We start from the raw sequence: 27,996 nt of genomic DNA, 5'->3' as shown, positions 1-27,996 counted from the left end.
TTATCATCAGTGATAATCATGTATTTACCATATGGTGATAGTTTTATTACTACAGTTTCTGTTTCGGCTGAGTGTTTTTTTTTTCTCTTGTTTGTTTCTCGCTCCTATTTTTCATCTCCATTTTTTTGTTTGCTTCTCTACACGTCCCCTGTTTAATGACGACACACAATCGTTCTTCTAGTTTTATGCACATGTTTCACCAAAAATCACTCTTGCTCTCCTCACAACACACCAAGCACCGTTGTTGCGTTGTACTTGCTGTTGCGCCGCGTCTTTCTACATCCCTTTACAGTTTATTGATTTGGGGGGTTTCTATGTTGTGTACTGCGTGTATGTAGTTTTGTAATGTTGCCGTTTGTTTTGTTTCAACTCAGACTTTCCAAGTTTTGTTTTCTTCAGTTATCCAAACATCCTTCCTCACATGCGCGTGACATGGAGGTTTGGGTTCATTTGTACCTTTTTGCATGAATGTGTGTATTGTTTTCTCTTGTTTTTTTTACATAAATGTTTTTGATTTACGTGCCCGGTCCGACAGGCAGGTTAAAAGTTTGAAAGTTTTTGTGTTCTTTTTTCGAAACTGCACAAATATCAAACTGACTTGTTATGCAAACAGTTTTCCATAACCGTTGCTCTATTGTTCCATTGGTTGATGATTGATGGTTGAAGAAAATAGTGCAAATTGTTTTACAGCAGACCCAGTACCCAGCATACTTTTTCTACAACTGATTGCTCTTGCCCTTGCCATTCTTATGCGTGTACCGTTTGTTCGCGTTCCGAGCTTTTAACACTGAAACGCATTTTCCATACTCCACTCCACAGCAGAGTTGTTACACACACGCATGATGTTCGCGATATTATGTTTGATTTAATATTTTTATTACAGCTTTGTGTGTTTTGTTGTGTTGTTTTAAATACTGTACAATATATAATAAACTTAGTGACTTAAAACATAAAATAAAACGCATTAAAATAAATTTCTAAACATTTTTTTACACCTTTCTGTTTTCTCCTGCACTTTTTCTCTGCTTTGCTTTCCTTTGCATCCTTTTCGATCTCATATATCCCTTTAATTATATTTTCTTATCAGTCGCTTCTAATAGCTTGTGTAGCAGAGGAATTTGGGTTTTGGTAGTGAGTTGTGTGTTGCTACAATTACAGGGATTTTTAACAGTTTACTCCCGCAATCTTTTTTTTTTCAACAACTCCAAAACCAGCATTACCTTTGAAAACTATCCATTTTAGCTCACGTACCAATACATTCGTTGTGTGGACGTTTTCTGCTTCTTGTAGCCTTGGGATTTCCTTTTTCTTTTGTAGAATCACTCAATCAACACTCTCCCTCCTCCTCTCCATTGCTTCATGCAACACAAACAAAAAAAACAAAACAAATTTTTAAAAAAGTAATAAATACACACATACATTCGTTTTCCTATCACTCTTTCGTTTCTTCGCCTAAACTTCTACCGTAGTTTACAATCATGCACTTCGTTTCGTTTTTTTTTGTTATGTTTTATCCTCCTTCATCGTGTTTTGACTGATTTTCCATTTGTTTCGTTTGTTGCCACACGTTGTTGCTTCGTTTTGCAGCCCACTTTCCTCAAACTGTCTCCTGGTGCTATTATTACAATATATTTACAATACAAAAATATATATACTTTTTTTGTTGTTTTGTTTTGTTTGGTTTACAAATTGTGTACGTAAAAGTGCTGCGTTTGCTCTGTTCGCTTCTGACTGTGCTGTACTCGTTTACTCTCTCTCTCTCTCTTTTATCCTGCTTCATATGTTTCATCGAGTTCATCCTTTATCCTTTGCTGCGTACAAGTTTCATAAACTATGTCGCCTAATCTCGCCCTTGTTTTCTTTTTTTTTGTTTCGTTTGTGGCTTGTTGCTTCAACCGGCACTTTCTTTGCTTACCACCATCGTGCGGATGGTTTATTGATCGGGCACACTTTTGGAATATGATCAATCGATCACTATACATGTTTGTGTATATGAGTGTGTGGGTGTGTTGTGTGTGTGTTTTGGTACTTTTTATTGATTGTTTTTTTGTTGTTGTTTCGTTTGTTACCTTTTACTTTAAGAAGATAGATTATGCACTCTGTTGCAAAAATATAATTCCTTCTCTCAATGATTCCGCCGGGTTGGCGAGAAACAAGCGAATAGTTTGCCGGTTCAGTAGTTAATACCAAGTCTTTGTGTCTCATCAGCCCTCAACGCAAGCCAAAACGCGCTGCACGCAAATCACCACGAACGATCATGCATGCATGATTGTGGGGCCTTTTGTTTCGTTATGACATGAACCTGTCTTTTTCCCAATTCCAGAGAAACAAAACCAATTGTGGAAAGGCATAGGAAATGCAGAAAACCTATTAGCAGCCAGGCAATGTACTGGCGTGTAGTGGGTTTTACAACACCACACACACACTTTCTTGCTAGCATTAACCGAAACTTTACAAATTCGGAATCAGTTTCGAACGCGTTCGCTGGCTACATTTTCTACACTACACTTGTTTAGTTAACGTATCCTTTGTTGTTTTTTTTTAATTTTGTTTTAGAACTATGTTACGAATGTAATATTCTAATTGTTGCTTTCATTTTAGAGCTGGTTGGTTGTGTAAAATGTTTGCTCGCATCGCTTCTCCGCACAACACTATTGCACTACAAAAAAAAACATTGCTTCTATTATGTAGTTTATGGTCAAGTTGATCCCTCTCTCTCCCTTCTATAAAGCGATCAGATTCAATATGCGATCGCGCCGTTTGTGTACATTCCCCTTTGTGAACTCTGTGGTTCCACACACGCACACACACAAAAGGACACACTGATAAAGACACATACATGCACATCAACACACGTTTACTATTCTAAACACAACAGTGATCGCGTAGCAATAGAAGTAGTAGTTGTAGTACAGTAGCAGTAGCAATCAGTAGCGCACTAAACACTAATTCTACTATTCTCTCCCGTGCCATATTGACCAAATCTATCGCGTTTATCGGTTAACGCCTTATTTGTTGACGTTTCGCATGTATAGTTTTGCTTGTTATGTGTCTAAATTTAAGAATAATTCCATTCTGATACATTTATTCTATTACCTGTGCTTCGTATGTGTTTGTTTCTTCTCCGCCAATCTATTTCTGCTGCTATAGTTGTTTTGTTTGTGTTTGTTGCTGTGGATTCTATACACAAAACGTATATTATTCTCCATTTGTATTCGTCTGCTCTTACTGTTATTTTTACTTATTCTCTGTTTGCCTCGTTTTGTACGCATTTCCGTTCGAAACTGAACGCGGCACGCGCAAGTACACAGCAATGCCCCGAACATAAATGTGAGAGAGAGACACCGACAGTTTTTGAAAGAGGAAGAATTCCGAAACCGATTCGTATAACTTGCACAAACGTCCCCGCTCTCAGCTCGTATTTGCTTTGCTCCGCATTGTTTTCATTTTTTATGTTGCTTTTCACAGCCTTACAACACCACACGCACACAAAAACGCTTCCCCCGCAGATCGCTTCCCACATCCAAGGGGGGTAAGAAGTACTGTAAAAAGGTGGCATGTGACTAATTGGTCATGTGGACATGATTTGGATGATTTCGCGATGAATTTTGTGTGTGTGTGTTTTTTTTTGTATTAAGTTTATGTTGGTTGGTGCCCTTCGTGGAGTACGGACGATACAAAAAAAATACGCGGGTATGAGTAGGATTACTTCGCACTCTATTGTCTCTCGTTTGTCCCCCTTTTTGTCCCCGCTGGACAAAGTGATGAATGTTACTGGCCTTCCAAAAGCAGGAAACTGGATGAGTGTGTTCTCGAAATGATGAATACCCTTTGCTCGCTACCATCTTACTCAAGGAACTAGCTGTTTGCACAATAGTTATATGTGACCGATCAGTATTTCTTCCACACTCTCCTTTATGATCATCTGTACTTTCGAATCCGTGCGTTGTTCAGGCAGTTTAGGGATTCTTACTATATCATCGATCGCTAAAGGAGTGGTCACCCATTTAGGCTTTCAAATCGCTTCAGTCGTTCAATTAAGTAATGTACACACTTTGCCTTGTCGCCATCCTTTCCCTATTCGATTGCTTACTAGCAAACTGCAAAGAGAAATGGGAAAGAAAAGCATGAATAATCTGTTCGGAATTCAAACGCCTTTGGTGCCTACTTAAATACTCTTACTCACCTCTACTGCGCGCACTAAAATGCTATCGTGGTAGATAAAAAAAGCTCCCGTACGCCGGCGTTGCTCTACACAGATAAATGTGTAACTGCATGCGCCGGTAGGCGAAGACACTTTCTATGCCCCCCACTGCCCACTGCGGTTCACGATCTGGATGTCTGGATGCTACTGCAAGAGTTTTGGTCCCCCCGTTGATGCCGCATCCATGGGACACCATATCCACCCACCCCGTGGTGCGTATTGTTGGTTTTGTAGTATTTGTAAGTTTGTTAATTATATTTGTACGATCGCTCGTTCCCGCTAAGCGACCATGAATGATCTCTACTGCACGCCGTACATTTGGCCGTACGCACATACTATTCACAAACGCAACGACACCCCTGTGCGTGGTACCAGCGTTCCACATTACAACGGTCTTAGTGAGTTAAATGCAGCTGCAGACGATTGCCGCCATTCGGCGGCGCAAGCTCGATCGTTGCCAATCCGTTCGAGGCTTGCTGTATCACGCGGAGTCCTTGCGATGTCGGCAACAAGATGGGACTGTAAACAACGCCCTGTAAAATGAAACGGAAGGAGAAAACGACAGTTTAGTGCTGGCTGTTCACTTCTTTCTTTGCTGTTCGGTCCACTCGAAAAATGCGTACCATCTTACTGTCCTTATCCAGCGGTGCCAGAGCGAACGTGTTACCATTCATGATCGTGATAACCTTCGTTCCCGGTGGGTCGAGGGCCGCCGTAGCATTGACGGCCGCGCTGTGGTTGGTGGGTTGTGATTGTGTTGCGATAATCTCAAGCTTACTATTATCAGTCCGTACGGTACCGTTCTTGCCGATCGTACCGTTGATCAGTTCTTTGCTACCTACGGCCGGCACGTGCACCATCGTCGTCGTTGCCGCCGTCGGCAGCGTCGGTGCAATGGTTGACGTGTTGTACACCGATCTTGCCATCGTACCGACGACTGCCGTACTGTTCACGACATTGCTGCCACCATTGCTGGTCAGCTGGAGGGCCTGGCTGGGCAGACTGAGCGCTCCGCTAACGCCACCGACCGTGTTGGCGGTCGTAATGGCGATCGAGGTGGGTCCATTACCGCCCAACCCATTGCTTACAGCGCTGGATGTAACGTTCAGGTTCAGTGGGATGGTTTGGATGGCCGGTGATCCCGCCGCAGTCGATGTGGCCAGCAGCTGCGGATGGGCAATGCCAACTATATTCGTCGCACCATTTGCTGATCGTGAGAGAGAATAGAGAAAAGCAAACGTTACAGATTTGTGCGTATGGGACGGCATCCGGCAATGGAATTTGTTACTCACCACCGACAATAACGGGCAACGGTGCGGTTGTTGTGGTCGTACCGTTTAACGTGACGTTCGTACCATTGATACTTGTACCGTTCACCATGGCCAGCGATGAACTGCTCAGATTGAGCCCGTTCAATGGTGCGGCAGTAATTTTAAGCGCCGTTGTCTGCGGCCCGGTGGTACCGCTCGGCATAACGCTGTGCGCTTCCATACCGTTACCCTTGGTGGTAAGTGAGAGCGGAACCAGCAGGTTCGTTGCTGCGGACGACACCGATAAGCTGGAGGATACCGACGAGGACGGCGAGGACGACGAAAGGGACGATAAAGGAGACGTCGAACTTCGGGCAAGTGCTGGACTGGCACGCGTTGGCGATGACACGGATAGCACCGGAGAGATTGTCGTTTGAAGCTGGAAGTGGGAAGGAGATTACGGTGATTGGGCGCAAATTGAAATCATATTAATTACGCTTCTTACCGGCAGGTTACTGATGGAGGCATTCGTAGCTATACTGGACAGCGAGCTACTGGAACTGTATCGAATTCCGTTACGACCCGGTATGTTAGATCCAACCGCTATTATATCTGATTGTTGATCTGTGGAAAAGGCAAAGAAAATGAAAATTCTGATATTAATATCTTTAAAAAAAAACATCTGGCAAGGCAGAAATAATCCCGCATTCACTAATCCTGATGGGATTTTCAAGGGTTAACATCCCCCCGTACATTTGTCTTGGCATTTGTTCATTGGCTTTAGTGCCTACGAACCATCGTCCAGGAGGCAATTAATATAGTCGTATGCATATGTCCTCCTCCCAACTACTCGATACATGCATAATGGCCAACGCGCACCGTAGCCTTCGGACGCGATGTAGGCTGCCGGCAGCAGTCAAACATCGATCGGTTAAGCCCGAATGCATTGGATTTGTAATTCTCATCGATTTGAAAAGCTTCCACCACACCGGGCAACACACCGATATTCCGTGGCTGCGCACACACAAACACGCAAACGATCTCTAAGCGAGCAAAGCGAACCAATCGCGGGTGCCCACCGACCGACCGACCGACAGATGCTTCTTGCTTGTGCCTCGATTTGTAATTGTGAGCCTGCCACTCGCATCTGCATAAAGGGCGTTGCAAGCGCGCCTGTTGCACGGGAAGGATGGGAAAAGGGGGAAAAAAAATGCACGGAGGAATAATTTAAGCATTTCATTCCCAACCGAAGGAACACAGCAGTCGATAGTTTCAAGCATCGCAACTTTGTACGGTGATACACTCTTATCAAGTCAAATTTGTTCCTTTCCCAAACACCCACTATCTATCGCACTGTTTAGGCAATTGGCTTGCAATCTCCCCGTTTTGTCCTTTACTGCCCCGCCGTATAATGGCCCTTCTTAATTAAATCGTTGCTTCACAAAATTAGTTCATTCTTTACCTCGCTCCGGTTGCACGGTGCTGGACTGGACAAGATTGAGACTGCCCGTGCCGTTGGTGGTGGGGTTGGGCGTAATATCGGTGTCCGGTGCCAGCCGGGATACATCGATATCGCCCATTTGTGTGATTTCGCGCTTCAGCACCAGAATTCGATTTTGGTTCGCAATTTTCTCCTTCGCTAACCGCTCCATTTCGTGCTCGTACTCGCGCTCCTTGCGCTTTTGCAGCTGAAAGACAAACAACACACAGATTAGAAAGGGTTCAGTAGCATCACAAAGAATGGAGTCTCCATGTGCTGTTTTGATATAGATTCTTATCATTCGTCACCCGACTGGATCTTACCTGTATGTGCCGAATGGCTGCGTGCAATATGGACAGATTGGAGATCTTTTTCTCGTCGGGTTGCAGACTTAGCTGCTTCTTCAGCTGCTCAAAGCACTCCTTCAGATGAGCCCGACGATTTTTCTCAAGCTTATTGTGTACCTCACGCGTACCGACACTGGAACAACAATAAAAGCAGTTAAGCATAGCAAAACCATTGTCCATTTCATGGGCGAAGTGATGGTGCGATTACTCACCCATTGCTGTTGGAGCTAGTCGTCCTTCGCCGCGTACCGGTCGGGATGTTAGCGTACAACGCAGCGGCACCGGTTGCACCCTGCGAATTAATTGCCGCCACCGACAGGCCCGCTGCTACCTGCTGTTGCAATTCCAGCGGCAAATGCTGCACTGTCGGATGATGTGCTGCGCCGAGGATGGGGCTCGTTCCGTTCAGTGTCCCATTTCCCGCAGCAGTAGCGGCAACGGCAGTTGCCTGCAACACACTATTGATGTTGATCGGCAACACACTGGTCAACCCCGGTGGCAACGGGGACGAACTGCCGATGCCTGCGGCAGTTGTGCCGCCACCATTGGCACTGTGGTTGGCAATGTACCCGCCAGTGCTGGAACCGTTGCTGAGGTTTAGCGACGACTGGGAGTCGTCGATCGGCGATACGGTTAGCGTCGAGGACGACGAAGACGACGATGACGACGACGACGAGGAGGATGAGGAAGAGGACGACGATGATGAGGATGAGGACGAGGAGGAGGATAGCGATGACAGTGCGGACGAGGCGGGTGGAGTCGTCGAAAGACCAAGCACCGGATGATGCACCGAGGTGGGGTTGTTGTGGTGCGGCGGTTGCTGATAGTGCGCGTTTTGCTGATGATTGAGGCTCTTGGTGGAGAGGTCAATCGTCATCGGGGAGGTGTTGGTCGCGATCGGTACCGCCACATGGTTGACGGTCAGATGCTTCGAATGGTGCTGGGTACCGTTGGTGGCGATCACGACCAGCGGTGGTGCCGTGGAATGACCATTGGCAAGCGGTTCGTCTGCAAGAGGAATGAAAGAGAAATGGAGAAACTTTTAGAACGTTTTGGCTAAATTAAAAGTATTGTGTATTTTGTATAAATCACGTTCGTTTTATTGCGCTACATTCGTACAACTCTGTCCATAGAAAAACCACGTTCTTTCTAACTCGGAAGTAATTAACGTCACATCTATACCTCACATCTATATATCTATAGCTTAACGTCACATCTATATATCTATAGCTTGGACGACGTTTGTTCATAAGCTCGCGGTTCTACATACACAATAAAAAGTATAAATTTGAGTGAAAAAAAATGTAAAATAAATATGTTTAACACAACAGAAAGAAAACATTTCTAAAGCCTGTGTCTTGGTCTAATAGTGGACAAAAGACTCCAAGAATGCATCTTTCATGGATGATTTCCTTTCCTGCTCTAATCGCTCATCCAACCTACTACTGCACCGTGTGCCGCCGGTGTGTGTACGTCATCCCTGTACCGTAACAGAGCAAAATGGGGATCGGTTCGATCGGGGAGCGGGTGAAGTAAATATGAAAAGCCCTTTCCACCTCAATGCCGATGAAAGCCACCCCAAGAAAGCCGCTGCCGTAAGACAACATCGGCACAACTGCATCGCGGTAGTACACGTTTTTGTTGAGCACGCGGCAGCACAATCTTGACACACACCACCACCACCATACGGCGCGCCATTCGTTTTTGCGAGCAGCCATTTTGCATCAGCACACAGGGCACACACCACCTTGCGCTCCACGATGCCCACGAGGTGGGGTGGCATTATTATTACCTCAACAGTTTTCTTCCCAATCGTCCCGGCTTCCGTTTTCTCCCTTCTTCACTGCTGACCTACACACCGCGCTGAGTCGCATGTCATACGAGTTAATCCACGGGACGGACGGCCTCCCCTGTGTCGTGTGCGTATTGTTTGGACGTAAAATAAACCTCCACTATGTCCACCAGCGTACTTTTAATAACCACATCGGACGTAACATTCCTCCGATGCAGCAAATAGTCCCGGCTCCCTCGCGGGGAAGGGATAGTGTACGTTGGTTGGCTCGTGTTCCTGGGCTGCTAAATACGACGCATCGGCAGTTGGGTCTCGTTCTTCACCTTCACTCGCCACCTTTCGGCCGCTGCCGTTGATGTAATGGTTTCCAATTTCGCCTGCGTAGTACATCCGCCTCAGATCCGGCCCGCCGTCCGTCAGCGTTGTAGCTGCTGGACGGACATGTGGCACTGAACTTGCCACTCGATCAAACAAACGCAACAAGTACCAGTATGTGGCAAAGAAGCCTTCATGATGTCTACGATTACTGGCAATTCTTGAGGAATGAGGAATCGGGAATTCGGGAGTTTTTTTGTTTTGCTTATACTTTAAGTTGATCAGAAATAGTGTGTAGTGTGACATTTGCATTGCCACAATACACACAACTTCCACGATTGTTCCGATAAGGTCAGGGGGTTTTCGTAATTGTGAAAGTTCCCAACTTGGACAACTGACGATGTCGTCCAACAGGTGTTAACGCAGAACATTTAACTTTCAGGACGTCAAAAGGACACGTCAAAAGGACAAATTAAGGGGGGGGAGAGAAGAGAAAGATCACACCAACAGAGACGTAACACTGCGAACAATTCACACTTGCGGGACTTCCTTGCACCTGGTTGGACTTGGCACCTCCTGAATGCCTCCCTGTGGTAAGGATGTTTGGCAAAAATAGTGAGAATACGGACCGTCGTGAGTGTCTCCGGTCCTTCCGGCCAAAGTCAAGGATGGAGAGAGCTCCTTGAATGCTGCGAACGCTTTACGTAACGGATAACGTGTGACGGGCCGTAACGGTAGGCACGTGTTCTATCGGTTGCGTTGCCGAATGGAGAAGCAGAAGTGCGAAGGTGCAGAAGCTTAGTTACGGATACCAGGTTAAGGGATGTTGATTACGTGACCGAGGCTTCACAGTACGTTCTGGACGAGTGCCAAGGCTGGCGCGAATTATCACAGTCCTGCTAACGTGTTTAACAACCGAAATGCGCTGTGATCTCCAAAGAAGAATTCTTAAGTTTGAATGACAAAACTCACCATATGACCAGACAGAGCCAGCAGTCGGTCGCGCCCTAATATGTGCGAAGCGAACCTTTCATCATCCCTTAACGGAAACGGTTGGCCTAGATGTATTTTTTATATGCTTTTTGTCTGCCCAACACAAAACCTTCACCCGGTTTTCTTCGACGTGCACATCAAGAAACAGCCCTCTCCCCCCGGCTCACAAGGATATGGGCCCCTGCTTACACCATATGCGCGATCGCGGTTAGCGTTACAAATGGGTTAGACCAATTACCAATTCTGATCATCGCAGCGCCCTCATTGGTAACCTGTCAATCATTCCGCACGATGATGATAGAAGAACACATTCCACAGGCCTCCCTCGTTTTACAATGTGGCGCTACCACCCAAAAAATTGATCCCCTCAGTTCGCTTCATGGCTTCATTGCATCCCTTCTGCATTATGCATCATTTTGCACCGGTCCGTCACGGAGCACTTGGGCGGAACAAGGACACGGTTAGAGTTGGAGTCCAAACAGAGCCTTGCTGCCATTCTCTCGTACCAAATTGTGAAGTAATGGCTCCCAATTGGAACACGAATGTCGGCTTCCGGTGTGTGAAAGGTACGAAAGATCGCGGATCAAGGAAATTGGGAAATTGGCAGTTCAATCGGAGCATTCTAAGCTTGTATTACCGCGTAACTTCATCGCAGTCGAATAATGGCTTATCCAACCCGCCACACCTTCACGTTGTACGGGGTCAGTTTCAGGATTAATTCAGGATCGATTTAATACATTGAACTAAGGTAGTTAAACAATTAAAGCAACTATTATACTACCAAGGTGGAAAAACAGTTCGCCCTACCCAAGTCTCCCCTAATTCTCCGATTCCCGTAGCTCCAAACCCAAACGCCTCACCACTATCCATCCATGGACAAAGAAACTGTGGCGTAACTGGTGGAAAAAAGTTCGTTCGACAAAAACGGGAACCAGGTGAATGATGAGGAGGGAGGGGGGGGGTTGGTTGAAGGGGAATAGGTGAAAAGAGCAGGGAGGCCGCTCAAGCTGTGGAAAATCGTCAAGCTGTGTATGCGTGTCGCATGGTTTGCATTTCGCTGTCAGTCCACGTGAGCCGTCGGTCTCGGGCTCCTGGACTAATGTCTCAAGTTGTTTTCCCTTTTTCTCTTCCACCTGACACCCCCCCCCCCCCCCCCCACCCTCTCCGAAGGGTGGTGGCCGAGTTAAAATGCTGTCGAACACATTAACGACCCAACCATTCGTAAACAAGCAACAGAAGAAAGAACGAGAGGGCGATATAGGGGGTGATTGTGGTGGCCATGGCCACGGTAATGGCAGCATTCTGCCACAATTGGGTGGCATGAGGCACAACAGGGATCGCCGACGATTTGCGCACATTCAATCATGACAACTGGAGGTACGTGCCTTGCGTTCCTCTTCCCACCGGCAGGGTCCTCTTCCTCCGGCATACCTTGCTCGTACACTGGCCGTAACCGCGTGGTCCCCCGTTTGGGGAGGGGACCCGGTGGGTTCCTGCTTTTGATGTGGGATGGCGCTAGGGAGGACGTCGTGAGTGAGCGAATGACGTCCGTTGAGTCAGCGCACACCACTGCTGCACATGGCCCCGATCCGATACGATTATGCAATCACAATCATCCTCCGGCAGCGGACGGGAAGGATTTTGAAGGATAAGGAAGTGGGGTAGAGGTGGGCAGCCGGGACAAGCCTCACCGCTACTTCCCTCCTCCCTTTTTCATCCACTGGATGTTCTCACTGCTTCACGCTTCATTTTGTTTTCCCCCGTGTCTTGTCATGGATCTCGTTGCCACCTTCACACACGCTGCCATCACTCCAAAATGCAATGCTTTACCGTCGGTCACATGTTCGTGTGCGATACCGTTATCAAATTATCCAACGGCAGAAGTACACAGTGAATTAAACACACATACAAAAACGAAAACAAACAAACAAACAAAGCGAAGCGAAACACGATGATATTCTACGCGGCATCCAAATGGTCCCAGGGCAGAGTGCAGACGTAAGCATTCATACTCCACTGTGCTGCGGGACAACGCGAGCACGCGGCGTGCAGTCTGGCAATTTGTTTTTTTGTTCTCCAATTTCGCTGATACGCAACGGTTTTTTACTTCTCTTCTTTGAAATAAAGACATTCCAAAGAATTCTTACCGATTTGAACTACTTTTGGTGTTTTGTTTAAATCGTACAATTGGAATTTTTATTTGTCCAATTGATTACCTTTACCATCCTCTCCTAATGTCTCCTTAATGTCACCGTTTCAAGCACCCTGTCTCCCCAATAAACTATGATGACCTACGCAATGCCGGTCCTAAACCAATATCACTCGAGATCGGGCTATTCTTATGATCATTGTGGTGTTGTGACAATACACCTAAGATTCATCATAATATAACTAATAATAACTAATATCAAGCATTCTTTTTCTCTCCTTTAGGGAGGAAAGTAGCGAATCGATCGCACTTTCCTATAGCCTTGTTAGTTGCTGCACCTTTCACACCTAAGCTTCGGAAGATCCCGACAGTGGAATGAGTCCTTTGTTGAAGGAAAAGCCCACCCCCAGTGGCCATGGAAACGGTACGTAATGTGATTATAGCCCATTGCCCCTTCCCGGGCAGGCTTCGGGTGTGCTGACAATCAACACACATCCTCGAGCCACGTTGACCACGGCCTGCGACTAAAGGGACTGGTGCGACTACCATTTGTAAGGTGCCACGCCACCGCTTGTCGATCGAACAGTCGTGTAATACTCTTGCCGCATGCGATTGTACCGGGGTTTTGTCATTTTAACAGTGCGCCCTCTTCACAAGTGCTATGACACGTGCACACTCGTGCACTGTCGATAGTAACGAAGGCTTCCCTTCTCTTTTGCCGCATGCCATCATACCGTGCCCCTCGATATTGGGAGTGCTTTTTGCACGGTGCTGCGACGATGTAACTTCGCAAAAGGTCACGATTCTGGTATGGGACAAGCATTGAAGGATACATTCGGATTAGGTGAGTTTGCTGTTATTATCAAACGCAATAATAGAAACAGTTTCCTTAAAACAACTTGTTTTTTTTTCAATTACCGAAGTATTTAGGAATTTTTTTCTACTCATCCAGTACATTGCCTCAGCAAGAAGTGATCTTTCTGTCCACAAACGGTCACAACTTAACTTCCCTTATTGCTATCGTGTACGTACGTGTTGCTGCGCATACCAAAGCACAAAATACCCCAGAATATACATTTCCATCAGACTGTTGCGCTTTTTTCTTTCAAACCTTCAATGACCAAATATCGCGTTGCTGTTGATATTTCTCTATCGCCCTACACGCCGTGTCGGGGAGCACCATGGCAAAAAAGAACGGTGACCCACCACGTGCTGCACGGCATACACGGCGTGCGCGCCGATACAAGGCTTAATTAGATTATCGTGCCCCACGCTAAGCGACGAATAGCAATAGGCAGAAATAGGTCCACAACTGGTCTGGCAAACTGGCCTAACAGGTCCGTGTGCGTTATGATGCAACGTTAACTATCGCCATCGCGGAACGCTCGTTTCGTAACGGGAAGGAGAAAGAGAGAAGAGAGAGGGAAGGTGAGTTACGGGGCCAGCAAAAAATAAATATTCTTGCCGCCATTCTAATGACGCATTTGAATGTGAGCCGATTGGCAGCATATTGGAAACAAGTTTACAATTGACGTTGATGTTGATGTGGATGTAGAAAAACTGCTTCATTTTGCATGGAACTTATTAAAGGCTACTAAGTTTTCACTACTCAGTGTCGTATCCTGCATTGGAAGAAAATAACCAGGCGTCTCCATTTCTCCACATAATAAAATATTGTTTGTTTAAATTAAAATATTAAACATAATAAAGGGCTAATTAAAGAAAAAAAATATCTTTTTTCTTCCAAAATGTAATAAGAAACAGTTAAAAAATTACCCATAAAAGATACAAAACTCAGAAACAAATTAGCTAAAAATGCATCGCCTTATTAGTGATCTTTCTTCCGGTTTTGAATGAAACTGACATTGACATTCACCGTATCCGTAACCGGTTTGGTTAGACAGCACCAAAACATCAGCTCACAGCGTACATTTACACAAACACACTCGAAACATGCCGATGCAATGGAAGTGCAACACGGCCGTAAGCACGCGGGGAAACGGGCGAGAATGGATGGAGGAGAGAGCGCCACCCGTGCCATTATCATTATTTCAATATTATTATGACTGCCCATGGAGAGAAAAACACACGGCACCCTTCGCCCCATTCCTCCGGCTCCGAAACCAGGTTCAAGTTCGTCGTTCGAGCAGCCGGAGCTGAACTGCAGTTGAAGAAACGACGCAGTCCCTGCGATCACATCGCGCGCGTTCCATTACCGTCATCGGGCATCGTCAGCGGTGTGTTGCTTGTTGCATAACGCATTGCGCGCCCGGTGGCCAACCTACAGCCAACCTTCACTGAATCATCGTTCCCTTTGCATCAGCCGCTCTCCGGTTCCAGGACCCCGATCTTCCCCGGTCGGGCCAATAATAGTGCAAAAGCAGCGGGAAAAATCATTGCTTCTTCGCCTTTTTGTTACGACCTCATCCAGTAAAAACCCCCCACACGGATAAACTTTCAACTGTGTCCGATGGAATGAGACGGAAATGGCTCCCCCCTCCCAGCATGACAATAATGTCAGCCGGTGTTGTCATTTGCAATCTCTGTTGCGCATTACCAGTTCTTGGAAGTAAAACCATTTCTTCCACGTAAAGGTGTGTGTTTTCTATCAATTCCGCTTGTGTCTGTCTTGTGTTGCGGGATATAATGCTTAATCCAACCCATCCAGATTGTCAATATTCAATTAATTTCTTGCAGAGCCGTTACGACGCTTGCTTTGGGCCCGGGGGGCCAGAAACCGATGGAAAGAAAGCTTAACGGTTGAGAGCTTTCCGCCTATGTAACCGGTTCGGTACACGTGCGCAGTTGTGATTGCACAACTGGGACGACGTATGGAGCGCGATAAGCTTCCTTCTGCTTCCTCTTCAACCAACACACCGAGCACACCGACCAGATGGGAAATAAAGAGAGAGAAGGAGGAGGGAGGAAGCTTCGTGTAAAATGTGGGAAAAACCATCCAAGTTCCGACATCAGAAGCCTGAAAGCGTGTGTACCCTGGCGTTGTGTGCTTAGCAAAGTTTAAACAAACAACGTGCAATGGGTCCGAACAAGATGAGCGACCGATTATTTGCTTGCATTATTCGCGAATCTTCGACCGTCGAGTAGTGCGAGTAGTTGCAGTTTGATTAGCACCGATAAGACCGGTTCACCATACACACACTTGAGAACGCAGTGGAGAGATCGAGAAGTAAGACAAGAGTCGCTGATCAAACAATCAACAAACCCGTCCCAACCGCGGCAGACGGTCGGCCCTTACCCCGCATCCTTTCCCGGGTGTTTCTGAGGGTTTGAATAGCGCACTTCACAGCCGCCACACGGTTATGGTGGGGAGTGGGGATCAGAATTTGCCCCAGGGAACACGACACTTCAACCATTATTATCTAACGATCCGTTCCCTTCGTGCGGACGGATCATATTCCCACCCCCTGACCGTGTGCTTTCCGACTTCCCCGACAGGTGGGGTGTGATCATGAGAATGGAATTATTACTGCGTGCTCGGGCACATGTTTTGCGGTCAGGCCCGCATCGTGGCCGGGTGGTGTGACATGCACTAAACTACAGTGCACCTACTCGAGTGGGTAACAGTGTGTGTGTATAGAGTGCCTTCCTCCATCTCCATCTCCAGCCCGTACTCCTCCCGTACCAAACCATTAGAAAGCAACAGCGACGAAAACAATCGAGTTGAGAGGCAAATGGACGGTAAGGGGAGTGGAAGGTTGGTTGGAATGTAGAACCGTCCGACGTCAATGGCGTCTTTGCTGAGTATATGCCCCGCCAGCCTACCTCGTTATGCAATGGATGCAATTGCATCCACACCGATTACAAAGACTGGGCCCGTGGATCTATCGTAGATTAGATTATGCGCAATACAAAAACTGAAATGAATTGTGGCGGTGTACCGTACTTTAGCGTGTATAACGACCCCTTTTTAGGTTCAAAAATGACCAAAGTCTAATTAAAGGGGTCGTTATACACGGGTAGTAATATATCCCTTCTAGCGTTAAGGACTAAAGCTCGTTTTGTTGAAGAAAAAGGAAGGATTGTTAGGACAATGGGACAGAAGAATCTGTGGTTTCAAAATGCTTAGAAAACAAGAGTCCTGGAGCTCTTATGAAAACCCTGCAATGCCTAGTACTGGATGCATTTAGAGTTTAAACCCAACAGAAGTTAAACAAATTGTTCCTCAAAACAAAACGTTTCTGGAAGTCATTCCTGGAGGTCTAATCAGTCAGCTGCAACCACTACCGTTTAAGGGTTTAATAAGAGAAGAATGGAGTGGGGTGGATACAAAGGGGCTGATTCGAATCTGACTCCTTCAGGAAGAATAAGAAAAGCCCACCATTCCAGATATATGTCAAATGAGTCTTCATTGCTTGGAGACGTGTGTCAGTGAAGCGATTGTCATTAAATCCTTTCAAAAATGCGGATTCAGTAGTAATCTTGATGGCACTCATGACAATGACAATGAAAATGTGTTATGAAAACACCTGTTCCGTCCGGGGGATGTCCTACGTTGTGTTTTTGAAGGTTTGTCGTAATTTTTATCTTTTTTGAAATATGGGTTCACAAATGGGGTTCTCAAATGGAGTTCACAAATGGGGATTTCTTGTCGACAAGAACAAAAGGAAAGAGAGGTCGAGCCACAAGTTTTGGCTCTTTATATATCCTCGATGAGGATCTCAATTTTATTTTCACGTGTTTGGGGGTTCTCACTGGAGCTCTCACTGGGCACTTCCACTGTCACGTTCGCTCCCGACCTAATTAACATTCTCACGTCAGACGCTTGCCCAAACGTCTGACTAATCGGGATCGAACAACACCAGTGAGGAAGATATGAGGAAGAGTATTATGAGTTGTAATGTTCAAAATTAATTATAACAATAAAATTGTTCCAATTGAAAAAAAAACAGAAAAAAATCTTTTTTTTCTAAAAAATCTTGAATAATTCATCTGCGGGGGGTCGTTATAACACGCTAAAATACGGTACTTGTTTTTGTACTTGTTTGCTGTTAAAAATATTGCAATTCGGCGCATTATTTGGAGACGTCGTGATGATCTCCACCTCTGACCTCCCTCTTTAGAGATATTCGATGGAGGCGCCTGGTACTTATCCTATTTCACTGACCCCACTGGTCTCTCCATGACCCCAAAGCTCTTTAGAATCAGTAAATAATACAACACTCTTCAAAATTGATCCCAAAACCCCGGTTCTATCAAACAGTTCCACATAAGGGTTTTTAAAAAAAAGTAATTTACCATTCATGTAATGCCTTATCCACTTCTTCTTCGGTGCTGCCTTCAGCTCCTTTCGGTTACAATCCTCAAGCGCTTTCGACAGCTGTTTGCCGCCATCGTTCATCTGCTGCTGCGACACCGTCTTATCACCCGTCGGCCATCCATTCCCATTACCGCCAACCGTTTTCATGCTGAAATCCTTCGGTTCATCATAATCATCCACTCGGTTCGCGGCATCGTTTGCATGCATTTCCTCGTCCGCTTCGCTGCAGACCTCCATCGGGTCGCTCGTTTCCACCCGATCCTGTTTCGCCGACAGCCTGCCACCGTCGTTCGGCGTTGAGCAGGCGGACGGAATCGTCGTCGTTGGCAGTGCGGGCGATACAACGTGGCAGTGGTGGGGCCCATTCGGAGAGCTGGGGCAGGATTGGCTCGTTAGCGGGTAGTGTCTGGTGGCAGATGATGGATCCACCGCCTCGCTCGATAGCGAACCGTCAAATTCGTACGCATTCGCGGGCGAATCGCCCGACAGACTCGTGCCGGTTGATGTTGGAGCTGATGCGTTTGTCGCCAAGACGGTGGCCGGATTTGGCGGCACGGAACCCGCCGCCGCCGCCGACGGTGGCAACAGTTTCATTTCGCCGTAACAACACTTCAGAAACAGTTGATGCAACCCGTTGTAGTCCATTAGGGGGCCGGTGGCGTTACCCTGGGGATTATCATCAAGCGGTGCTTGTGGGATTGTGGAGCCACCGGGGTTGAACTTGCCAACGCTTTCCGCCGTCTCGATCGCGTACCGATAGTACTCGTAACCGGCCCCTGCTGGAGGTCCGTCGGCAAGAGGAATTGCGGTCGCTAGCGGCAAGCATTTCCGGACGTTCGCCCGATGGTGATATCCACCTGCGGGCACATGGCCAGGGGCTGGTATTGCGGAGTTCCCGTACGGTGACGAACTGACCGCACTCGGCGCTGTGGTCGGGGGCGGATAGTAGCCAACCGACGTCGGTTTCGCTCCACCGGGCGGTTGCTTGAAGTATGGCGGAGACGATCGAGCCATACCAAGACCGCCTCCCAACGTGCCAAGCGTAGACGCAGAACCGGCCACAGCTGCGATCCGATCCGACCGATCCGAACTAGTCGAGCGAACAATACCGTACGCACTTTTACCGACCAACCCGAGCGATCGCTGCCGTGGCAGTGGCTGTGGCACCGCTGGCTGGTGAATGTTTGGCAACTGTGGCTGATTCGGCAGCACGATAGCGGCCGGATGATGCGCCAGAGGATACACCGTCGACGCGGGAAAGAAAGACGGTTGCTGTTGGCGATGATGAAGAGGCGACACAGAGCTGGACGCGGGTTGCGCCGTCGCCCCCAGCATGTGTCTCGGATTGAGCCGCCCAGCGTTGGCCGCCACCGGTACGAACGCTGCCGCACGCCGACGCGCATTCAGCAGCGCCGTTTCCGGCCCGGGATCTTCGTACGATTTGCGGCGCTCGAGTGCCGATCGTTTCGGTAAGAAGTGGGCTGGCTTTAGGCGTGCCGCATCCGCGCACGGAGCGAGCGGTATTGTCGGAGCGTGCCCGTTTAGGTTCACGTTGCTCATGCTGAAGCAAATGCCCACATCGGTCACCATCGCGTTGCCGTAAAACCCATTTACATCCGCTATCGGTTCGTACGTGCCGGTGCCGGTGGTCGCTGCGGGATTAATCACACCCACCGTACCACCGGGCACTGTTGTGCCCTCTCTCAAACCGGCCGTTGCCACCACCGGCAGCAGTGCGGCCCCGAGATAGCTCGCAGGATGGGTGGCAGATGATGGGGCAGAAGGGGCCGGCTGGGAGGGTTTTATTCCCGCAATGGTACCACCAGCACCACCGACGGCCTGCAGCAATTCGTGCTTCTTCGACAGGATGGAATAGGGAAAACATTTCTCGATCTCGCTCCGTCCGGTCGCCATGTCCGGCAGCATGCCGACGGAATTTGGTGCATCGCGGAATGGACCATGGTTGCGACTTTGGAAGCGTTTGCTATCGTTGAACATTTTAAGTGTAAAGAACAAATCGACACTCGACTTGCAAACTTCGCCGTGTTGGAGATGTGCAAACGGAAGCCTTCGAAATCGATAATTTATCAAATAAAAAACCCGGCACCGAATTGGCTGTTTAATTTGGTCGGATGCGTTAGCTAATACGACTTTCGACAGCTGTGGTGTACATGATCAGTCCATTCAGGCACATGAGGATCACTTTTTCTTGCAAGAGTACATCCAACAAACCCTTTTCTCGATGTTGCTTAACAAACAAATAAAATCACTTGGAAATATTTCTCTCCCTCCCCTCGTTACGGATTCAGGGGTGCTCAACTTTTACCACACGAGATTTTACATTCACTTTCACGCTCCAGGGCTTCTAAACTCGCCGAACGAAAAATACACTAACAAGGCACAATCCGAACAGGGAACACACGCGTTATTCACAGCCTGCCAATTCAGCCTTCAACGTAATCATGGTCAGCAAATTGGGTGGGTAAGTCAGTTTGTTTCGATCCTACCAACCACAACGATCGGCGCACACGGCAGAACCTTTAGCTGTATTGATCATCTTCACCACTTTAGTCCCGATAGTGTTTGTGCTGTGTAGAACAAAAACCCTTGGCGTTACGAGTTTTCGGCATTAATCGGCGCGACCGGTCGATCGGTGAACGTCCGCCCGTACCAAGGAATGGACCGGGACTGAGTGCTGCAATGACCGGACCGGGCTGATGTAGCCGGCAAACAGTGCGGCATCCAAACAATATATGAACCACCCGCTTTCGGTGAGGCTCCTGCCGAAGTTCTCTCTCCGGCAATGTCGCTCCTGAGCCAATTCGCCTTCCCCATTCAACACGGAACTCCGGAAAAGCACGTTGCCGACCAAATGGTGCTCTCATTCTCTTTCTGTGTGCGAGGTACCGGTGAGAGTCATTGTCGAGAGAGCACTCTAGTTGGCTCACGATGTGATCACGAGCGCAACTTGGCAACGAACAACGGTTCGGACAGAGCAATCGGTACCGACCAGGCTGGGGGGGGGGCAGGCCATGCATATGCATCGCCCTTTCGTGAAGCTCCAGCAGCGACCGAGCTTGATGGTCATCGGTAAACAAGTCCCGCTCTTAAAGCCACCCTCGCCTGCGACATGTTTTTTTTTGTTTTTGTTGCATGTGCTTGGGCAAACAAATTGTTGAACGATCGCAACAATAAGGCAACGAAGCAAACTGTTTCATGAAGCTACCTCTCTTTATATGAAGCTGCTTTGTTGTGTGGATCGTTTTCAATATACAATGAGAGAAATTTACTATTTAGAAATATACATTATTATTCAATAATAAACACCTGATATTAGACGACAAACTATTTCAACAATCTAATCAGAATACTGTTTCTTCATCAAAGGGATTTCTTATGCATGTTTATTACCTGATACCGAGACCTGATACTTTGTAACGTTCGCCAAAAAGGAAAAGATCAGCTACAACACAAAATTAAAATTTCAATTGCAATAACTATTACCATAAACATCACATCAAGACGCCAGGGGGGGGATCGCTGTAAGATGCGCGTACAGCATACACAAAATAAAATACCTTCCACACTCTAAGCGAGATGTCGCCCGATGGTCGGGTTCTCCATGCATAATCAATAGCCGCTGTGAAGGGATAAATATGATTGTGTGCATTTGACTAACAGATTGCATCGAATTCTGACATGCCACGACGGGTCCATCGATCAATCGCTGCATCGTTGCACTCATGCACTGTCATACACACAATTTTGCCATCCGGACACCGTCCACTTCCACCCATCCGTCTCTCAAGGCTCTGAGCGAATGTGGTGGTCGAAGGGCGACCAGGAGTCCTAAGGCACAGAATAGAATGGGCACAGTACGTTGTGCTGGATTGGGTCGTGAGATATTAACAATTTAAATTCACCTTCTCGCCCGCTCCAAGGAAGGTGATCCTCCGTAACAAATGCACCTATGAGCCAAGACATTCAAAGAAGAATGGAAGAGCATCATCGATGCATCGCTATCGTGGGGCTTTAGGTAGATATCGCTGGCCAGCACGCTATCCTAGACGATTAGAACAAAGGGATAAAGTAATTCGAAACAGAAAAATAAAACGAATCGGTTCATTCATCTCGGAATGTTTCAATCACAACGCGATCTTATCGTATACAGCTATCAACTGCGATTGGGATGAATCCAACCGATCCATCTCGATCGTCGCGTACGGCGGAAGTGATACGGCGGCGGATGTTCTCATCTTTGATCAGCGCACCAACAATCAGCCACAATAGACACAGCCCCACAGGGATGATTAATTCATGATCCGCAAAAAGATCCTTCACGGACCCATCACCAGCCACCATGCGTCTCCATGCATAAACGGACGCAACGCCCCAAAACACACCGTTTGATAGCCTGCGATAAGGGAAGATCGAGCACGCCCTACTGCATTATGCATCACACTAATGCTAATGCGCTAATGCGCTTGTGGTGGTGTGAATGTATGTGTGTGTGTGTGTGTGGTGTGAAAAAATTCGCAGCTGCCGCCCACGAATTCCACGCTGTAAAGTGCGTACACAGTACGGGGAATGCGTCAATTAGGGGGATGCGTCTTCTTTTAGGGATGTCTTTACCATTTTTTTCCAGTTCTCCAACTGCCCGGTTTTTGCTTTGCAAAACCCATACAGACAAAGTTTTCGTGTTAATGACCGACAGGTTGTTTGGAGGACATTCGCAATACGCAGCCATCATACGGTTTACGCCCTTGCGCTGCGCAAGGGTTTTGTGGATGAGCGACGCATTCGATGTACAATTCAATTAGATATTTTACATCCAGACGCATCGGTTTCGTATGGTTGGGGCAGATAAATCGGAAGACAACGCCTCTGCTTATTCAATATCCACAAACCGATCCAAAGAAAAGATGATTTTTTTGCAATGTAAATTTTATTCCCGGCTGAATGGAACTAAGGACAGCATCAAAATCCCGACATTCTACTCGATTTTTTTGTTCTTATTTGAATAACCAAATTGTATCCACTCCGCTTATTGATTTTACATGATTTTGCCGTGATATACTAGCATCAATTTATAAAGCTGATGGCATCTGTTTTTTAGTTCCGGGACCCTATTTTGTGATGAAATAATTAAATTACCCACCAAATCCCTTTATTACGGACTAGACGTATCGGAATCAATGTTTGAAATAATGATCAACGAGAAAACTATCGTGGTTTGAATCGTTTTACACTCGGAAGTTACTCAAAACTTATTTAATTTTGTCCACAATTCGCAACGTGCGATTTGTGAACCTTTTTAGCGAAGTTTCGATGCAGTTTGTAATATCAAAAGCTCGAATTCGTAACTCGTTCGTATTCGTTTGTAGCTCGAATTAAAATAATATTGCAAATCCGAGATTTTTTTCCAAGATTTCAAAATAGTTTCCCGGAAACTCTTATTTGTTTCTCAAATAAGAAGGTTTGGTTTTATCGAACCGGGATGGGGTGTTCAATTTCTTTTGCATTTACAACATAATAATATGCGCAAAAGATGCCTTATGCGTGACCGTAAGTCGATCCAAAAGAGTACCATTTTGTGTTTAATTTGTCAAAGCAAAGATATTTTATTTCCCTACTAGTACCACTCGTTCGTGGCAGAAATAGTTCATTGTTTTATTCAAAGGTATCGCTTATCATCTTCAGATTACTTCAAACTTAGTTTCCCAGTCCCACCGAAGCTAAAACAACGGTCATGTCTTATTGGCATTAAAATAATTAATAATGACTGGGCGCCTCCATTATGTTTAAAATTATTTATTTCAATTTTCATAATAATGTATAGGCAAATTATACAAATCCAATTTTAGCACAAGAAGTGAAAACCGAGCGATCATCCTTCGATCGTCTTGGCGTAACAAATCCGGTTGCGCACCGTACCGGTTCGCTGTACCATCACCACCACCACCACCACCAGAGGAATCGGTGTGCGAGACCGATGAACCTGCATAATAAAACAGACCACCGGTCAGTAAACGTGACCCAAGCCGATCCAGTGGGTGTGTACTTTTGTCGCTCGCAATTCTCGCATCTTTCACACTAGCACCACTAGTGCCACTGGCTCGCGCAAGATCAGTCTGTCAGCCAACTCTACGTTGGATCGTTGGATCATGTAAACCCATCGGCTCCCGCTGATGGTTGTGGCAGGCGATTGATGCGGGGCCCTGCTTACTAAATAGCTTACATTTCATGCGTTGTATATCCGCCCATCCAGAGTAGGGCACCTATTTCAGTTCCCAAGCCCGGTCACAACAAGTAGGGCGCGGGAGAAGTATTTCTAGAAACTACCGGCTCGGTGATGTGTGTGTTTTTATTTTCCCTTTTTTCCCCTGCAATGGCTTTACATTTCTGTTTCAACAGATCCATTTTATTTCCCCCCCACCGAACCGAATCGAAACCCCGAACGATCCCCCCCGGCACGGGATCTGGTCTGGTGGACAGTTTGTGCTGCTGAAAGGAGGACTACTGTTGGATTATTCATCAATTGCTGCCGCTGCATCATCAGGATCCGGACCCGTGAGATCCGATACAGCGAAGGTTGTATCCCCGCTGGACGCGCCGTGTCATGTTGTGCCGTACGACTCGATTGATGCTTTTCATTTACGATCGCGCACAAATGCCTACAAAAACGTGAAAAGTGATTTTTTTTTTGCTCCTGTCCATGAGGTTTTTTGTTCACTTTCTTCACATACGATCGTCCAGCATCGTCGGTGTGTATTGGGAATGGAATGGACAAATAGCAACGACATTGCTCAATTGATTTTACTTTCAGCAGTCGGATGGCCGGACCGGCCGGGCGGGTGTTGTAACGGTTCTGCCAAACGGTAGAGATGATCGCATGCGCAACTCTATACAATTAAGCACCCGCGGATGGGTATGCCGCTCAACGAAACAGTGAATGAGGGCTCTGGGCATCGAGCCCGCACCCCGATTAGATTCACTTTTATGATTGAGCACCGAGGAAACAGCATCGGTAATTGGGGAAGATGTCGTCGGTGGGTTTGCAAACCAGCGCATCGCCAAACCATTTACAATTCCAATTCTGCATCATCCTTTCGACCACGCCCCAAACTGTCTGCTGGAGGGCAGAATTTTAAGTTAACATAAATCGCCAAGAAGGAGACAAGACATTCGCCTGAATAACCACAACCGATCCGCTTCCCCACTCGGAACGATTCCGAACACCCGGGGACAATCCGTTTCGGATGGCGATACGGTGTGATCTCATCGTACCCTTCGTTGCTTGCCTCAGCCTACAGACACCAGACTGCCGCAAAAGTGCCGTGGAGTCGACATCAACCGGACCTTTAGTTACGGTCACTGCATACCGATCTGCACCATGAGGTGCATTTCCGAAATCTTCCCTGGTCCGAAATGCGAAGCAACAGAAAGAGGAATTAACATCGAAACTCGATGACTTACACCGCGCTTACGAATGCGAATTCAGCACGAAACCGCAAATCAATCGTAGAGGTCAACCGCCTCCGACAGCTGCTCCGCCCGCCGCTGTGACGTCAAGTGGCTCCGGGCCGACATCCTTCCATTTCGTCAACCATCAACCGCTTTGGCTGCTTATGTTTGACGAACGTTCGCTTTTGCGGGAGCGAGCGAGCAAGCAACCGATCATGTCGATCATTTGAATTTCCTATCAAGACGACCGTGAAAATTAATTCTCGATCGCTTCGAATCGAAGCAACCGGCGGAGGTTCCGCCGGAATTGTGGAATTGGCAAATGGTAGAGGAATTCTCCGTGGTACTTGCACAATGCTCACAGTTTGTTTGCCTTCAAACCCCTAAAGCGATTCAGAGCCTTAGATTGGCCGCGCGATATCGAATGATGAGCATGAAGATGACGAGTATCACCTCAAGTGCCCAGAACGACTGGTTGGCGTCGTCGTGTTGGTTGATCGCTGAAGGACCGCGTCGTGAAGGACCGGAAGGTCTAAATCGTTTCATCTTTGCACAGCTTTTCGTTAAGACGATGTATTTCGAGCTGTGCTGCCTTGGCATGGTTTTTTTGGGAGTCATAAAGTGCCACATTTGCCGATCCAGCTGGCAAGAGATGCTTCACAACTATCTTCCCGAGCAACCATTACACCCCACACCCAGTAAGTGCATATCGAATATCGATTGCACCGTTTGCGAGCAGGGTGAATGCACCAAAATGCATTGTTGATATGTTTTCTTCTGAACTTCCCCATTTGCCTAACGTATGCCGGTCAAACAGTTGAGGGAATTGCGAGAAGGCAAGTCGTAAGATAACACGGACAAGTCATCCCTACGGGCAAATTCCACACTTTGCTATTCTAATGAGCTCGCACTGATTTGACCTCTCTGACCCGCCCAGGAGAAATACGTTACCGCTTGTTGAGGAGGCAAGAAATCCTATATGGCATTGCATTTTTTTTTTGTATTCGTGTATTCGAAACATAAGAACACAATGATTCCTCAAAAGTTTTTGTACATAAAAGCACAATTTTAATTGCAACACGCAAATTTTATACACTTTTGCTCTCAGCGTATCAATACGCAGTGATACAATCGCTTACTACTCAATGCAAATTATCCCAGCCACCTTTCGTCTAAACTGCACCCCCAGACGTCAGACTTCAGCAGTAAAACAGTGCCACAAACGGGCGAACAATGTTAACTCCAATTCTACATCTCCATCAGGCCCCCCGTCATTAACCAGCGACATGTACCGGGATGCTCAATTAACTTCGTGATTAAACAGAACCTTCCGGAACCGGCCCATGCGGTTATTACGTAAGATTAGAATCTTTTACCGCACCACCAGCAGGGACGAGCGGAGCAATCTCGGAAAAAAATAATACCCCCACACGGATGTAATCATCATCCACAGGCATGTGCACGATGTAATGCGGTTGTGTTACGTGTGTGTACGAGCCCCATGTGTTGTTTGATGTTGTGAAGGGAACGACGAAATGAACGAATGGAATTTTTGGCCACGTAACAACATAACGCTAACAGTTCGGTAATATGTTCGCACGTGTATTGTGCATGCGACGAAGGACTAATGGAGGCGCCCAGTAGTTGGTAATTAATCCGAATGGGTGTGTGATAATTACCTCCTGGTCCAAGTGTCCAAATATTATCCACAACTTTCTATTGCGCACATGCAATCTGCGTAACTTCTTCTTCTCGTTGTATCATAATTCGAAATCATTAATAAATAAAATATACCCATGATTGGCGGCGATCGTGCAACATGGCGTCGATCGTACAAATCGATAACTGTCAAACATTTGAGTGACGAATCGAATATCGTATCGTGTTAATTTCTTAAATAATATTCATTAAAATATCAAGCTTAATTTTATAAATATGTAAATCAATCCAATATCATCGCATTTTGCCTATTTAAAACATTTCTTATAAATGCTCAAATTTTGGCCCTTAGCTGAGTCAGACAAGCAAGAGAGATTATACACTGCAAAACCAAATGCTTAGCATGGCAATGACATATTCCAATTTGCTGCGCAAGCACGTGGTCACACTAAAACTCGCTTTCCGTGCTTCGCCGGGGGGAGAAAAATACGCCATCAACCACCTACCCGGATGCTTTTCAGATCAACAATGGGCCAAACCTTGGCACGGCCAAACCAAGTTCGCCCCTCTGTCCCACGAGGATAGAGAGAACCGTTGCTCTCTCTCGAGGCGAGAAAACCAAAGAGAAACTCTCCCCGCGAGCAGTGAAAGAGAGAGAGAAAAACTTAAGCAAAAGGGAGTGGGAAATGAAAATGAGTGCCACGGGTAACTCACTCTCGTTCTGCCTTCCAGATGCAGATGGATGCGACCGTCGGTTGTAAACAAATGTGTCGCTTTCTTCCAGCATAAAACAATCGGAACGATTATTTATGAGAAATATAGGAGCTTTTATGAAATATTTTTATTTAAATAATTATTGTGCTTCTTACCTTTCAGGTAGCCGGCTGTACCAGTGCCAACCAGTACGGTTGTCGTCGTCGAGCTGCCATTAATCCCGTTGCTGCCAGCACCGGCAACGATAAGACCTCCACCCGCCGATCCACCATTGCTGCTCGCATTGCTGTACGTGCGCTTCCGCGAGCTGCTCACCGGAAGCAGCGGTTGACATGTCGTTCCGGCGCCAAC

The 27,996-nt window shown here is 46.8% G+C and overlaps 1 protein-coding gene across 1 annotated transcript; it reads right to left on the bottom strand.

The window, feature by feature from the left end:
* Nucleotides 1-18: 18 nt before the first annotated feature.
* On the bottom strand, nt 19-19,918 carry LOC128299412 (serine-rich adhesin for platelets-like). Its single transcript, XM_053035373.1, has 9 exons — nt 17,787-19,918; nt 7,494-8,289; nt 7,258-7,414; nt 6,917-7,142; nt 5,960-6,078; nt 5,497-5,893; nt 4,828-5,411; nt 4,187-4,737; nt 19-4,100 (listed from the first exon to the last, which is right to left on the bottom strand). The coding sequence occupies exons 1-8, from the start codon at nt 19,804-19,806 to the stop codon at nt 4,600-4,602; spliced, it is 4,437 nt and encodes a 1,478-aa protein (XP_052891333.1). The 5' UTR covers nt 19,807-19,918; the 3' UTR covers nt 19-4,100; nt 4,187-4,599.
* Nucleotides 19,919-27,996: the final 8,078 nt, after the last annotated feature.

The sequence above is a fragment of the Anopheles moucheti genome, chromosome 2, assembly GCF_943734755.1.
Source record: "Anopheles moucheti chromosome 2, idAnoMoucSN_F20_07, whole genome shotgun sequence".
Lineage (NCBI taxonomy): Eukaryota > Metazoa > Arthropoda > Insecta > Diptera > Culicidae > Anopheles > Anopheles moucheti.
The sequence above is the reverse complement of the archived record's forward strand: the minus strand, read 5'-3'. Positions and strand labels throughout refer to the sequence as shown.